At 50.1% G+C, this 16,229-nt stretch overlaps 1 protein-coding gene across 2 annotated transcripts in view; it reads right to left on the bottom strand.

Moving 5' to 3' along the window:
* The window catches only part of VAV2 (vav guanine nucleotide exchange factor 2), a 127,692-nt gene that overhangs the window by 28,652 nt on the left and 82,811 nt on the right, over nt 1–16,229 (bottom strand). For both annotated transcript variants that reach the window (XM_068211105.1, XM_068211106.1), the window contains exon 4: nt 6,111–6,179. In XM_068211105.1, the coding sequence (XP_068067206.1) occupies nt 6,111–6,179 (69 nt within the window). The remainder of the gene's footprint in view (nt 1–6,110; nt 6,180–16,229) is intronic.

Below are 16,229 nucleotides of genomic sequence, written 5' to 3'. Positions count from 1 at the left end.
CAGTGGAAACCTCAGGACACACTGAATTCAGGCAATAAATTCAGCATCCCAAGCGTGTCACGGGCAGACGGAACAACTTGAGCAAGGAAAGCCAGATCACCTCATTCCTCACAAAGAAAAGCAATTTACTCCTTCAATAAAAGCAGCAGAGTCTGCGAGTTACCCGTGGGTATCAGAGCCTATGATCTACTGCCTGGATTAGGAGATTCATTGACAGCTCTGGGGTTAGGAAAGGGATTTTAGCCGCCCTTCAGAGGGAACGCCAGCATTTGCAATTCCTGTGATTAGGATGGATGCAACCAGCTTTGGGCTGGCAGCATCTTGCTGAGGCAGAAAAGCTGATAATGAATAAAGCTTTTCATATCTAAGGCAATTTCAGGCAAAAACAATGCTTTTGGCTGAGCACTGGCAGTGCCTGCTGTGCACTGACACCCACCCGGCCAGGCAGCAGCCGTGCCAGGGAGCAGCTCCCAGAACAGAGGGACTGCTGCCAGGATGCTGCCTTGGAGTGAGGGAAAGGGAAGGACAAATCCATAGAATCACAAAATGGTTGGGGCTGGAAGGGACCACGGGTGCAGACAGACCATGATGCCCTGAAAAATGACATGCAGCAGGTCCACCACGCTGAAGGAACCCTGCACTCATCTCTGCAGTGACACTGGGGGGAACTGGGGAAGCTCTGAGGGATTTCAGGGCCACTGAAGAGCCTCTCCACCCATAAAAGCGGCTGTGGGAAGTTGATGAGTTTGTACCAGCCTCAAGAATTCAAGGACAAACCCTCATGACAAACCCACCACACCAAAACTCCATCCAAACCACGCTCAGGGAAGAGCCAGAACCACCAGGAACAGCAAAAGAAAGAGCAGGAGGGGACAGAAGGAGCTAAAATAAGACAACCAAGAGACAACCCCAAATTTCCAGCCCTATGACCAGGGTTAAGAGCCAGAAGATCTCAGAGCCACCACAGGTCCAGGCTGGGAGATTTGCAGGGTCTCTGAGGCAGCTGCCCAGCAGCTGTCAGGCTCCAGTCCGTCCCAGTAACCCCCACTTTCTCATCCCCACTCTGCACTCACAGCTATAAATACACAATTCCTCCAGCCAACCCCCTCATTCTGTCAGAGAGGACAAGCAGAACCCGAAATTTGCAGCACATCTGGCAGGTTTCGGTTTCAGGGTGAGGGAGTGCAGGATGTGCAGCTGGAGGACTCGAGATCTTGCAGGGTTTTAATTACTCAGATTGGACTTGGATGGAGACACTCATCTGGAAATAGCAGAAGCCTTTTCCCCTCTATTCTGCTTGGGTCTTACATTCCCCATTCCAAGTGGAACGTTCTGATCCTAAGAGAAGTGACCAATATGATCCCAGAAATGGCACAAGCAGGACATGTAAAAATCAATAAAAATCAATACAAGTGACAGAGAAGGGACAAACATGTTTACAGGCACTCTGGCTCAAGTGCCCTGCACCACAGAGCCATTTATTTGAGGGGCTGTTGTGCCTGGTTTGTCCAACACAAAAATAATGAGAAAAGTGGCAGCTCACTTATCATCACACCTTGGCTCCTGAGCTCGTTACTTTTTTTTAATGCATCTTAGAAATTCTGCTGATCACAGCACTATTTTGGAAGATGTGAGGGGGGCAATGCTGGTGACAGTAGTGGGAGAAGCAGGAGAAACTTCAGCAAGAAGCTGAGCCCAGAAGAGGCATGACTTGAGAATCTGTGGCTTAGCAGATGTCCTTCCCCCCTTCTCTAGGATGGAAAGTTTGGGAATACACAATTATCCCGATAAATGTGTTGGGGATAAATTCCCAGTGAGCTGCAGCTCAAAACAAGAGCAGGGGACATCGATCTGTGGGACAAAGTTCTCCAGGGGTAGGGTTTGGTGGGGACCTGCTTTGCCTAAAACACTTATTTGGTCCTTTATGCAACACTACGACTCCTCTCCTCGAAACAAATTATCTTCAGAAGAGAAAACAAAGGTAAAAGTTATGCAAATTAAATGTTTCACATCAAACCATCCACAGAACTTCTGCCTGACTCTGAATTCTTCAAGCAGCCAAAAAATAACCCAAAATCTGCCCTGTGTAATCTACCTAATTGTGCCACTGCAGAGGGACAGTGCCATGAAGTGGAGAAGGTTCATCATAAAGAAGGCTCTGGGGCTGTAAAGAGGGCCAGGATTAATCACTGTCATAAATTTAATGAGACAAAATAACTGGAGACAGCTCAAGTGGCAGCGGAGAAAATTTAGGTGAAATGTTAAGTATAACTCTGAGGTAGCAGGATGGCTTGGAGCAGCTGAAAGAGCCATAAAGGGGGATGGAAAAGCAGTTGGCAGGGCAGTAAGGTGGATAATTGCCTCCTGAGATCAGTTCCCAGCAGCCACAGCCATGTGGGAAGCAGCAGCTCCCCTCCCTAGGGATCTGCAGGAGCATCCTGGGGACAAGGGTCACTGATAATCCCTGACATGGGGGCACAGGCTCCAGAGGATGAACCCACACGCTGCTGCTGCTGCTGCTGCAAAACCCAGCTCATTTCATGGACAAACTCCCCCCACATGGCTGCCCCAGGGTCTGGCATGGGGCGGGCTGGAATAAATCAGGCAGCAGAGGCCAATTGTCCCTTTACAGCTCCTCACAGCATCCATCAGGCAGCACTTGCAATGCAAGCAGCCCTTGCCATCTGCCCAGGCTGGCTGCAAGCTGCCATCTGGCCCAGGGCACAGCAAACCGAGGGGCCAGAGGGCTGGAAACTGGGAATTTGAGAACTTCACAGCTCCCCTGATAGCCTTTTAGCTTCCCTTCCCCTTTCCATCACCATTTGTTTGGGTTTTTTTTAACTAAATAGCTGTTTCCAGGCAATTATGTGCCTTGATCTGCTGGCTGGGGATGTGTCTGGAGCTGGGATTAATCCCTGCAACGCCCCAAAGGTGAAAGCACAATGGGGTCATCAAGGCTTAAACATCCTTTAAACACAGCAGAACCCCGTTTCTGCCCCAGGACTGCACACACAGCTTGTTCCTGCACCCCCTGTCCAGCCCTGGTTTTTGTCCCACAGCTCCTCCGTGCTGGGAGAGTTCTCAGGATAAAGGTTCTCACTCTTCAGAGCATCATGGAGACAAGAGGGACAAAGCCTGCTTCCTTCTGCTCCCCAGACCTCAAATATGTTCATATTTTAAAGGCTCTGCAGCACAGGAATTCAAAATCTCAACCTGGGGACAGCAAACAACTCCTCTCAAGTTGAAATGAAGCATTCTGACATTCTCAAAAAAAAAAAAAACAAAACAACTCATTTACCAGCCCCCAAAATGCCTTGTTAGAACCAACTCAGTGTTTCTCCTGAGCTTTTATCCAAAGCTTTTTCTCCCCTTTGGGGGATTCCTCTCTCCCAGGGTGAATTGGTGGCACAGAGCCCACCAGGGTTGTCCCTCCTCGCCCACCCTTGTCCCTGTGAGGCCCGTGGGGACAGCAGAGTGGCACCTCGAGGTGACAAATCCCTGCTGGTTTTTGCAGGCAGGGCTGCAGCAGCTCCCTCCACACATTGGGTCATTTCCCTGCCTGCTGTGGAAATCACTTCCTCGCCTCCAAAAAAAGCATTTTGGCTGCAGCCACAACTTCCCAAGGCTGCTGGATCATCAGCAGCATTCAAGGCAGAGATGCTGGATGGAGTGAATCATTGCCAGCAGTGAATGCTGCCCTTGTGGAGCTGTTTGGAGAGGGCAGGAGCTGAGAAAGAGATTTCTCGTCGGAGCCACAGGCTGTGGGGCCTGGGCACAGCCCTGGCACATTTCCAGTCAGAGTTCCCCACTCCAGGGGAGAAAGGGCACTCTGCTGCAGGCAGCAGGAGCAGCAGAACTCGTGCTGAGGGGTTCTCCAGGGAGTTTTTGGGGTTTTTCCAGCTGTGGGTGAATTCTGACACCGTTCCGTAGGCCGTGTTTCCGTGCGCTGGGAGGGCAGGCCTGGATGAAGGAATTTGTGCAGTCCTGCTGATTTCAACATGCCTTTCCCCCACGAGTCCCAGATAAGATGTAAAAAAGAGGATTTTGCAGAGGAATGGGAAGACAAGAAAAGTACGAAGTTGGAGATCTGGGACAGAATGGGGAAATCAGTTGAAATAAACCTCCAAGTTATCTGCTGGGCATCACAGCCCCTCCGACCAAGAGACAAGGAACAATTTGGGAAGCTTCCACCTGGACACCCTGTCCCCAGCAGACTTAAAGCTGGGGACCCATTCCCAGCACCAAATAACCAAGTGCAGTGTCGGAACCCAGCACATCCCTCTGGCTGCCCCGGCTGTCTCGAGACCCTGGCAGCGGGCTCAGAGACCCTGGCAAGAAGTCAAAAACACCTGTGGCTTCAATTTTAGCCTGTGAAAAAGCTGCCAACTCTGGATGAGGAATTGCAAGTCACAAGGGTTTGAGTAGTGCGATATTTAAACTAACACGGGGTGGAAAAAATAGAATTTGGGGGTTTTTAAGATAAGGGGTTCAGGGGACAAGATGGAGGGATTTGGGCGTGTCCTGACCTTCTTCTTGCTCTTCTTGTCCTCCACGTCTTGCTGTGATAGTGACACTTTTCTGTTGGTTTAAGATAGGGACACACTGTCCAACAGAAATGTTAGGTGTTGGTAATAAATTGTAAACATAGTGTACGTAACTTTTGATATAAAAGGCAAACACTGCCCGAGAGGGCACACAGAATGTTATGGCTTCCTTGCTAGCCAGAGCTCGGCAGGTCAGAGAGAAACTGTTATAGGTAAGAAGAAATAAACAACCTTGAAAACACAATCAGAAGCATTGCAGGCTCCTTCTTCAGCTGCGCTCGGGCTAGGGGAAGGAAAGACTCTTTACGATCTCTCTTGGGGTCACCCTGACCTATAGGAACCCCGAGAGAGAAGAATCCAGAGAGCAGCACCCCAAACCCACCCTTTCTAGGCCAGCACTGCCATCCCCACCAGCACTCGTGTGAGAGTCCCCACACAAATCTCTCTCCAATTAACAGCACATCTGTGTGTGAGAAACAGGAATTTAAAACCCCAATATTAAAGGGATTTTGAGAACTTTTGGAGAGCAGGCACAAAAATTGCCATTCTTGAAAGGCTCCCTTTCTTAGTTAAAATTTTATTAAACTGCAGCTGCTGGGAGCCAACAGCAAGCAGGGAATTCCAGGGTACTCCATTCCCTCTGCTGGTAATTTATGATTTACTTGTGTAATAACTGAAGCCATAAGGAACTCATTGGATTAAGGAGTCTTATTATTTATGTTGTGGAACAATAATATTTAACTGCATAAAGCCACATATCCACCCATGCAGTCCATCCCTCCACACGCAGCAGACTGCACTTCATAAGCAAAACCCTGGCTTGATGGGAATGCTGCCATTGAATTCCAATAGTGCCTGCACTTCACTGTGTGTGCTGTAGTTCAAGGTTGATTCTAAAAGCCTGTTACATCATCACCACAGGCAGAAAAACCAGATAAACACAGACAGAGACAGCAGCAGCATCACCCCACATCCCACCAAGGACAAGCAGGGCAGGATGTGGCTGCCACAGCCCTGGAAGTGTCCAAAGCCAGCTTGGATGGGACTTGGAGCCACGTGGGATAGTGAGAAGTGTCCCTGCCCATTGCAAAGGGGTGGAATGAAATGGTCTTCAAGGTCCTTTTCAACCCAAACTATTCTCTGATAGCCCCTGGGGCCAGCTAGTGTGGTCCAAAATCACACATGGAGGGTGAGGCTCCATGTGCCAGCACCCAAAAAATGCCATGGGGGGAAACGAGTGCCTCACTCCCAGAGCTGGCTTGGATCACCTCAGAGGATGAATTATGTCCCAGAGTTTTGGGATGTAGGAGGAGTTGGGGATCCCCTGGGCTTGGCCCCTTTCACCCCCCACCAAGCCACTCATCAACTCAACCTGATGAAAAGTGACATCTCCCAGGGCTTTACACCAGAAAAAGATGGACTTTTGTCAGAGCACAAAAATCTCCTGGCCAAAGGATCAAAGCAGCCGTCCTGGCTCTCCCAGCCCTGCTGTCAAACTTTATCTGCCTTTGCTGGAAACCCACAGCAACTTTTCCATCCCTCCCAGGAGAAGGTGAGGCCACTCACTCTGCCAGCTCCTCCAAGCTCCGGTACACGTCATCGTCGTTTTCTGTGGTCTCCTCCGAAGGGAAGGGCCTGGGAAGGGAAGGAATGACAGGGTTATATTGGTGCCTCACCCCTCTCAGCACAGCCCCTGAACTCAGCACAGCCCCTGAACTCAGCCCAGCCCAGCATCCTGCTGAGCAGCACAAAATATTCACTGCAAACCTTTTTTGTCCCAGAGTGACACCAGATCTGCTGCTTCCCGAGGGCAGAGCTGGCAGGGCAGGGCAGGGCAAGAATGCAGGTGAGGAGGCTGGCTGAGCACACAGGGCAGCACTTGGGCACCAAAATGAGCAGCTGACAGCACAGCACCTCAGAGCCCCTGTGGCTGAGCCCTTCCTGCTGAGCTGGTGCTGCACAAACAACTCAGGAATCTTTATTCCAGCCTGGTGTTGGATTTGCTGGGATGGAGAAACACCTTCTTCTCCAGCCTTTCTACCTGTGAGCTCCTTCCCTGCTCGGCCAGGCAGGGCTGGCCACTCAGTGCTGCTTCCCACTGGCACCTCCCAGCAATCCCAGTGGAATGAATGAGTCCTTATGAACCCCAGGCTTCCTCATCTTAACAACTTTGTGACAGCTGAAGAAAGTTAAACCCCTGGAGATGAAGGAAAGGACACCAAAAGGGCAGAAAGAGAGGAGGGGAGAAAGCAGATTAAAGGAGTGAGGGAGGGAGTGGGGGGAATACAAGAATTCCTTGGCTCATTCTGAAGCAATAACCAAATAATGTATGAGGGAGATGAAAAATACTGTTTTAATTAAACCCCACATATTATTGCTGGCACAGGGCCAGGCTGGACTGTGGCTCTGCTGGGGCTGGAGCACCCCCACGGGCACAGCCAGCCTTGCACAGGGACAGCACAGGGACACGGAGGGGTGGCAGCAGGGCAGCTCTGCCCATCCCTCCTGGGCATCCTGGAGAAGGCAGGTGGGGCTCCCCAGGCTGTGAACCACAGGGATGGGACACTGATGCTGTGGAGGAGCAAAGCTGGCCACATGTGGACCTCTAACTGCCCTCAAGAGCAATTTCCTCCTCTTCCCTCCCTGCCCATGATAGATTGCCTCTCCTGAAAGATTTAATACATGGCCTGGTTAGCCCCCGAATTTGCTATTTTTGGATCCTTTCACTGGCATTAATTTGCTTTCTCTCCCCTGCTCCACCTCAGCCATCCTTAGGTGAGCAGCTCCAGACCAAGCAGTGTGAAATAGTGCTGAGACCTGCAGCGAGTTCAGTTCAAACCCTGACCAGGTGGCAAATCCAGGAGGGGAAAGAGCTGTGCTGACCCCAGCCATGGAGCAGGACAATTCCAGCCACCACAGCTGCCCTGCTCTGCAACAAGGAGCACCCAAGCTGAACCCAACCATGTCCATGCCAAAGTGGCAACATGGGAGGGAGGAAGGCAAGGGATGCAAAGCTCTGGCAAGAAGGCAGAAGTCAGAGGTGACTTCTGTTTAAATATCACTTGTTACAACAACAATAAAAATAAATCCACCACAAGGCACGACCTCCTTTCTTTTAGGTGCATCTTCTGCTCTTAATCTCTGAGTATTTCCTTCCCCAGCGCTCGCCACGCCAGAGAGAAAGGAGTAAAGGAGCCATAAAGAATATTAAAATCACATGGACACATCCCCAGCTATAAATCTGGGCTTGAGGTGTAATTGGCTCCTGTGATACAACCCCCCATGTAAGACAAGGAGGCAGAAAAGGGAGAAAAATATTTTCTAATCAGAGTTTCATGGGGATGCAGCTCCCCTGGCCCTCCCAGCTTCACCTTGACCGCCAGTGAAGGCCCAGAGTGAAAGTCAGGGCAGGGGAGGAATTAATAACCTGTGTCCCTGCAGTGGCAGCTAATGGCTAAGTAAGGACTCCCAGAATGCAATTAGAGGGAGAAGTCACACCAGGGTGAGGATTACTAAATGGACCATCCAAAATCTGGAGCTGAAGGGCAGCTTTTTGGACAAAGCCTTGGGTTTTTCCTTTGTTCATCCCGTGCTCTTTCCCTGGAGTTCTAAATGCAGCAACACAATTTAATTTAGCTCTACCAACAGCCACTATTTGAAATATCTCCCTACTTTTGACTTAAGCTCCCTTATACATCCATTTAGGTTCTTTTATTGTCACTTAACACACCTGAGCTGGCTGAAAAAACAGATTTGATGTGGTAGGGACAGACTGGGGGAGGAGAGCTCTGCTCTCACTCCCACCCCACCAGATCCCCATCAAGGCAACACAAAGAAAAGCCAACTGGGAGATCTTTTAAGGCAGTATTTCTCACCAGCACAGGGTTTTCACTGAGAACCTCCCCACATATCCTGCCCTTGTCCCCAGCCATGCAGGGAGCAGCATCTCCAACCAGGTGGGTGAAGGTGCTGCACCTTCCCCAGCCATGAGCTCTCCAACAGCAAACACTTGCTTTGGGACCAATCTCTGTGTCGTCTTTTTTGGTAAAATGAGTAAAAATGTTGTCAGTCAAAAGATCTAAAAGCTCTGGATACCCTGGGAAATTGTCAAAGACCTCCAGGCACATTGCAACTTCTTATGTAGGAGCACAGTAGAGCTGGGAATGCCCAGCAGTAGTGAGTACTTTGAGTCCACTGAAACCCAGCAGGTCTGCAGAGATCCCAGTTTATTAAAATTCATTTGAAAACGTCTCTTATTTCATATCTTGAGCTAAGCACCAGCTTTTTTTACTCCACCACCATGCAAAACCACCTGCTGAGCCATTCATCCTCCCAGCCCGTGCCAGGGCTGCTGCGAGCCCCACCCTGCTCAGATGAAAAGCAAAAGCCCCCAGTGCCATCAAACAGCGCTGGAACAGGCTCTTAAGAGATAATAAAGCTCCCAAAGTAGACTCCTGCACACACAAACCCCAGAGCACTGCACAGCATCACTTGCAGACATCAAAGAAGGGAAGGGAAGTGGGATCGATCTGATGTGTTTGTTTAGAGCTGAAAAGGGAAGAAAAGACCAAGCAATTTGTTCTGGAGTTTGGAGTGAGCTGCTCCTCTGGAGGGTTGGACTTACAGTACATGTTGATGCAAAGCACCCCCTTGATCTTACAAAACCTTTTGGTCACTTCGTGGCTCTCACAGAGCTCCTTGCAGATGGGACACAGGCAGAGCCAGCCACAGCCACAGCACATCACCCATGGGGACAATCAATTAATATTTCACGAGGCACCTCATGCAAGAAAAACCCTCCCTTGCCCTCAGGTTGCCCCATGATCCCTCCCACACCACATTCTCACCGTCCATCCCTGCACAGGGAATCTCTCAGCACTGCCTGGCTGCTCTTTCCTCTGAATTATTTAATGGGAAGAGCCAGGTAGGCTGCAATTCTAACAGCAATAAACAGGGGGGTTATTTATTTATGAGCATATTTCAGCATCTGGTCTGCCTTGTCCTAGCAACTGAAGGCAGCTCTTCACCTCTGCAGAGAGCAGAGGGTCAGGGATGAGGCAGCTTCAGTCTGATCATTTTGTACAGCAGCACCTTGGCCTCAAATCCATGTGGGACAGAGCAAGGAGGACCCAGCATGGTTTATTTACCATTTTTCCACACTCCACTCTGATTTCTTGGGGTCAAATACCAGCCCTGGGAACAGCAAGCTTGGTAAGAAGCTGAGAGGGTGGAAATCTCCCATTCAGGGCACTCCATCCCAAGGAGCTGTTCCCACTTGAGGTTTGTCAGACAGATCTGCAAGGAAGTTTTCCTGACTTGTGCAAACACCCTGAGGAGTGTAAAGGAGGTGATTTATCCCTTTCTGGAGGGGGGTTCCACCCTCCCGGCACCAGCAGGATAATCTCCCCCTGTTTTCCTAAGTCCAGGGATAACACTTGAGTGTTTTAAAGAGCAGGTGGAATGTGTGGCACCCGGGAAACCTGAGCTGCTCCCATCTGCTGTCCCTTCTGCGAGGGATTTCTTCCCTAATGGGAAGGACCAGAGCCTCAAGCTGGTGCAAAGGAGCTCCTGCATCTCTGCTGGGATGGATGGGGCTGTGCTGAATCCCCTGGCAGAAAAATATTTCCATGGTGTGGAGCCTACAGTCTGAAATTACACCCTGCAGGACTTCCAGCTCCTCTGGTGGGGTGTACAGACCCCCTGACACCCCTGTTTTGAAGGAAGCATCATGGCAATGCACAGAAACCCCACAGGACACTGATTTCACCAACATTTTAGGCTTTGGGCTGTGTTTCCATGGGAGCTTGGGAGTGGGGTTCTCAGTCCAACAGCTCCCATGCTTCCAGGAAAGTCCTTCTGTCCCACTGCTGAGGTTTAATGCTGCTTCAGTCCCAAAACTTCAGACTTTGGTTGTTCCCAGCACATCATTTTGGTAGCTCCAACCTTCCCCTTTTCTTTTTTCCTCCTCTTTTTCTCCAGGTGGAGGAGTCACTGGGGATCACCCCATTCCTGTGACTGTGTCCTGACAGCTCTGGAACCCTGGGCCCGCCACCCTGAGCACTCCTGGAGCTGCCCAAAGAAAATCATGTATTTTTCCAAGACTTTTACACACCACTGAAAATGCTTCCCTGATTGGCTTCCTGGAATTAGGCAGATTAAAGCAGCATTAATTCAGCAAGAGGTGGCTGTGAGCTGACCAGGCACCAGCCAAGGCTGACTGGAGCTGCCTCTGCAGCCCTGCCCTCCACCCAGGCAGCACCTCCAAGATTTGGTTCCCATCTGTGAGACAGCATCAGGCAATGATCTTGGTCAAGTGCTGCGAGGTAAAACCACCCTATTAATGCCCCCAAAATCCATTTATATCAAGCAGAATAGAATCAATTCTCCCCGTGCAGAACAAGACCCATCAGAGCATACCAAAAGCTGCTGAATTTAATTAAAATCACACTTTTCTGTTATATTACTCATCTCTGGAAAGAAGCACCTCACAGGGCGCCAAATTTTCGACACGTCCTCTGAAAAATTACAGTTTGCTTTTATTTGTGGTCTGGAACTCGCAGAAATTCTTGAAAGATTAATTCTGATGGAAATTCAGCAGGGAAAGAGCGAGTTGCATCACCAGCTAACACAAAGATGATGATGAAGATGATTTTGCAGGAGAGCACTCGGCGCAGTGTCAGCACCCAAGGGTGAGCTGCAGGCCCTGCTTTATCCTCAGCTCCAGTCTGAACTGAGCATTGCTGGAGATGAGAAGACAAGAAAATAACAGCTCGTATAATTTTATGTTTCAACACATTATCGCATTTTTAAAAACCCCTCGTGTACCAATGCCTCGCTCAAGAGAGATGATTTTCTCCTCACTTCAGCTCCACACTGATGGGAACAGATGGATAAAATCAAAAGGGGAATCCAGAAATGTCTTTCTTGAAAAGAAAGGGGAAAAAAAAGACCCAAACCTTGTAGGGTAACAGCACAACCAACCACTAGGGAATGACTGCCCCAGTGATGACCTGGGATGCATCCCATCCAACAACATCCACTGCTTCACACTGGAAAACACCTGGTGAAAACACAAATCCTGAAATCCCCATTTTTAACTTGCAGCAAAGCAGCACAAGGAGACCTTTTAGCACTCTTGAGTTTTTCTGCTGTACCTGAGCAGCTGCCATCCTATGAAACGTGTGCCAATAAAAATAATTACTAAAATGGACCTTTCTGCCTGATTCCTGCACCAGCACATCCCAGCCAAAGGGCAGCATAAACCAGCTCCAAACAGCCTATCCTGAGGGCCACCAGGAACCCCTTTCCCAGTGAGGTGCAGAGAGACTGGGCTGTCCCAGAGCATCCAAGTGCCCCTCTCCAGGCACAGCCCATGGCAGTGTCCCCATCCCCCAGTGCTGGGAACCTCCCAGGTCCCCTACTTTAGACCAGCTGAGCCTGGAGCCCTTCTCCATCCTTGGAGCATCCTTGGAGCACCAGCTGCATTTTGGGAAGGCAATCAGAGGTGCTGGAAAGGTCCCACAGGGCGGGCAGTGACACAGGAGGAGCCTGAGGGAAGCACCGGTGACACAGCAGGTGACCCCAAAGCCCAGCAAGCCCCACCTGAGCCCAGGCAGCAGAGCTGAGCTCATCAGAGCTGTGTGTTCATTCAGCAAAGCTGCTGCTGGGGAGGGAGGCAGAGAAGCTGCCTTTGCTTTGTGAGCAGATGCTTGTGGGGTGACCTCAGCATCCCCCCAGCCTACAAAGCAGCCGTGCAGGAAAACATGTCAGGGATATTTTTTCAGGCTCTCTGTGAGGATACAAACTTGCCAAAAAAAAAAATCTGTTAAGAATGTTTTTTTTTTTTCAGTTGGGAAGGAGCTGCTTTTCAGCCAAGGATTCTGCTTATCAACAAATGGAGGAGCTTTATGGTGGCTCCTAAAGGTTTGGTGGTGTCACAAGAAACAATCTCCACCTGACCTCCTCCTTGTGGGGTTTGTGGTGAGCTTCTCTGAGTTTGTGCTGGTGACCAGTTCCAAGACTGGTCCCAGTTCCAGGAGAGCTCTGCAAAAACAGCAACTGTACCTATTTCCAAACACAGATCCTCCCACAGCCTTCTCCATCTATTTTACAGCAACACTTAAAAGTGTGTACAAGGAAAACACAAGGGCAGTAAAAGAATAATGAGCAGAGTGCAATTCCAGAGAGCTGTTGGCAGGGAATAAAACAGGCCTTGTAAAACCAACCTTCAGGAGAAGAGGTGCCCTAACAACCTCCTCATCAGAAGACACTTGAGGACTTAATTGTTAGTGCCTTTAACTGCTTGCCATTTTCACACCCAGCTGATCCACCTCCCATCCCCAGGGGCAGGGGGAGTAGAGACCAAATCTGATCTGCAGGAAGCCTCCAGCAACTGGAGAATCCTTGCAAATGCCATAAAAGATCTTCCTCTGTCTCCCTTCTCTCCTTCAGGACAGCAAGGGGAACATCCTGATCAGCTCCAGCTTGTGCCACCACATCTTCTGCAAGAAGTGGGGCTTGCTGGTGGGATTGATGCTGTAAGTTTTAGGTTTTATGGTTTTCAGATTCTGTGCTGCTTTATTAATTCTGAGCTTCATATTATGGGATGGTGAGCTCTCTGCACAGAGCAGGGAGACAAAACAATTCCTGCTCCAGCTGGGCACCAAGGACAAATGATCCCAATCTCAGGCCCAGGAGCAGAAACAATGTGGGCTGGAGAGAGAAAAACAAGCAGGATGGGACTGCATGGGCTGGAGCTGGAATGGGACAATGAACTCCAATGTGCCAATGGAGCAGAGCTGATCACAGTGAGAGCCCCCGGGAGCACTCGTGCATTTTGGGACCATTTTGGCTCATCTTGGGTGCAGCCCTGGCTGGGCTCTGGTGCTGCCCGAGGTGGATCCATTGAGGCCTTTAAATAAATCCCTGGTTTATTCCTAACTCTGTCCAGCCTCTGATCTAGTCCAGCCTTCTCAAGACATCAGTGTCACAAAGCCCTTTTTACAGGGTCACCCCCACTGCAAGCAGAAGGGTCACCCCACAGCACAGTGGGGATCGGTCAGATGGGGAAATGGATTCAAGTCATGAAACCTGGACAAAACTCCAGGTTTCATTTCAAACTGGAGGCTGAATCACCGAGGAAGTTCCTGATCACCGAGTGGCACACACTGGGATCACGGACACCCAAGCTGTGCAGGGCAGGGACTGCAGGTCCAGCTCCCTGTGCCCCCTGCTCCTCCCCTGCCTGGGCACCTCCTGCCAGGAATGCTGCTCTGCCTCTCCCTTCCCATCCCTCCTCCCTTTCCCCCCACACACATCCTGATATTATTGGCAAGCTGTTAAGTGCAGAAACTCCAGGGCTGACAATGCTGAATCCTCATTTCAGCCCGTCTGATGCTTTACCTGGGCAAAGGGGGGCAGGGATGAGGCTGGCAGCAGGCAGGGGACCCTCCTCTGGGTCAATCCTCACTGCAGGCAGGATGCTGATACTCACCTGGCTGCCTGGAGGTGGCTCTGACCTGGGCTAATCCCAGTGCTGAGCTTTTCTCCTCTCCCCTCTCTGTCTGCACTGTGGAGATGGGAAAAGTCACACACTCCTGGAATGGTTTGGAAGGGACCATAAGGATCTTCTCATTCCAATCTCTCTAATCCAGCTTCCACTCTCCCAGGTTGCTCAGAGCCCCATCCAGCCTGGCCTGGAACACTTTCAGGGATGGAGCATCCACTTCTGGGCAACCTATTCCAAAAAACCAGAGACAGGATGGCCAAGATGGCCATTCCACAGGGTGCCCATGGGCAACCCAGCCCTGACAGCCCCTCCCACTGGATCTGGACTGGTCACTTTGTCTTCCAACTCACACAAAGGGGTCCTGCCTTGGCCCCAAGAGGGGGAACACTCATCCCTGTGTCCTTCCCTCCATGGCTCAGCCAAAGCATCGCCACTGCTCCTGTGAGAGAAAACCTCCTCTGACAACCAGGATTCACCCTCCTGCCCATCTGCAAATGTTTCTAACTGTCTTTTATTAACTGTGGTGCCTTCAGAGGAGAGTCACTGAGAGGTTCAGCTCATACAGAAAGGATCTACTCAGATTTAGGGCCTACATAAAGGCCTCTAAACGTGCAAACCCCTTTCCGTTCTCAGCTGGGCTTTGCTGTGCACACATTAAAAATGCATGCAGGCAGCACGAGCCAATATTCCTGAACCTCCTGCTTTGCTTGCAGAACTCTGCTTCCAGGAAAAACACAGATCTCAGGGAGATGAATAAACACGTGCCCCCTCCTCTGCTCTGAGCTCACTTTCAGCCCCCAGAGCACGAGGTGGATGATGGAGCCCAGAGGACGCCAGGATGTGCCACAGGCAGCAGGGAACAGTCATGGCCGTGGCAGGAAAGTCTTAAGGGAAAACAGGGAAAAAAAAGCTTTAAGAAAATAATTATAATCCTGGTTTATTGGGACCTGCAACAAGCAGCCTTGTTGTCCTCCAGAGAGCTGAGTTTGCTCAAGAAAACTTGGAATTAAAACTCGGGAATGAAAACTCAGGAAGGGAATGAAAATTCTTGCTCCAAAGCCCAGGAGAAGCTTTGCACGACACCCCTGTGCAAAAAGCACGCTGCTACAGAATCCTCCAGGCTGGCTGGGAAGTGCCAGTCAGCGTGGGAATGGGGTAATGGAATTAGGGCTGCAGTGGAAAATCCTAGCTGGATAATAAAGGCTCCTTGTTCAGGGATGGAACTTCTCACAGTGGAACTTCTCCCTGGAAGTGCTGACAGTCCTCCAAAGAGATGGAGGGAAGGATGAGAACCAATAACAAATAAATCTCCCCTCCTGAGCCAGGAGGGTCTGCTCTTTGTCCCTGTGTACAACCCTTTGGGACAACAGAGGGATCAAAACCCCAGCAGACAGTTCCCATCCCATCAGCACAGAGCCTGCTTCCTGCAGGATTTGTGGAAGCAGCCCTGGGATGGGGACAAGGCAGGCAGAGGATGGTCACAGCAGGGCTGTAGCTACAGCTGCTGCACATTAGGCACATTGCAAATAAAACACTGCATTCAGGATGGAGTTTTTGCCCTGTTTTTGCTGCTTGTTTCTTGGAAGAAACCCTCTGTCATCTCCACGGAGCTACCCTGATAGCTATCTGCAGTACTCTGGGAAACAGGGCTCCTCTGCCAAGGTTCCTGTAGCCAGAAATTATTAAGACAGAAAGAGTGATTTCTTTTTTTCACTGAACAGCACACAAGATTGATTTTTATTTTGCTCCACACCATGAAACTTATTCAAGGACAAGTAACAGGCTTTGGGATTTATTTCACTCTTAATTTGCGTGATCCTGATTCTCAGACCCTAAAATAGGGATTAGAGCAGAGCCACATTCATGCTGTGGGGCTGAAGACCATTCAACCCACCCAGCATCCAAATTTCACTGTATTTACCGTGGTTTTAAGCACTGTCCCTAAGCCAACAAGATTTTTCCCACTTCCAAGGGAAGCATCTCCACTGGGAGAGGGAAGAGGATGGACCCAACGAGCTGAGGAGCAGTGGTGGCTGATGTGAGCAGTCCCTTCAGGGAGCCAGAGCTGCTGCTGGTTCCCACAAGATTAGATTAATTCAGATTAATTCATTTGAGATTAGTTTCTGTCATTGAGGGGTTTGTGATGGTGCAGCAAGAAATCACCTAATTTAAAGGGA

Source organism: Anomalospiza imberbis, chromosome 21, assembly GCF_031753505.1.
Source record: "Anomalospiza imberbis isolate Cuckoo-Finch-1a 21T00152 chromosome 21, ASM3175350v1, whole genome shotgun sequence".
In the NCBI taxonomy this organism is placed as follows: domain Eukaryota; kingdom Metazoa; phylum Chordata; class Aves; order Passeriformes; family Viduidae; genus Anomalospiza; species Anomalospiza imberbis.
This window is presented reverse-complemented; position numbering and strand designations above follow the sequence as displayed.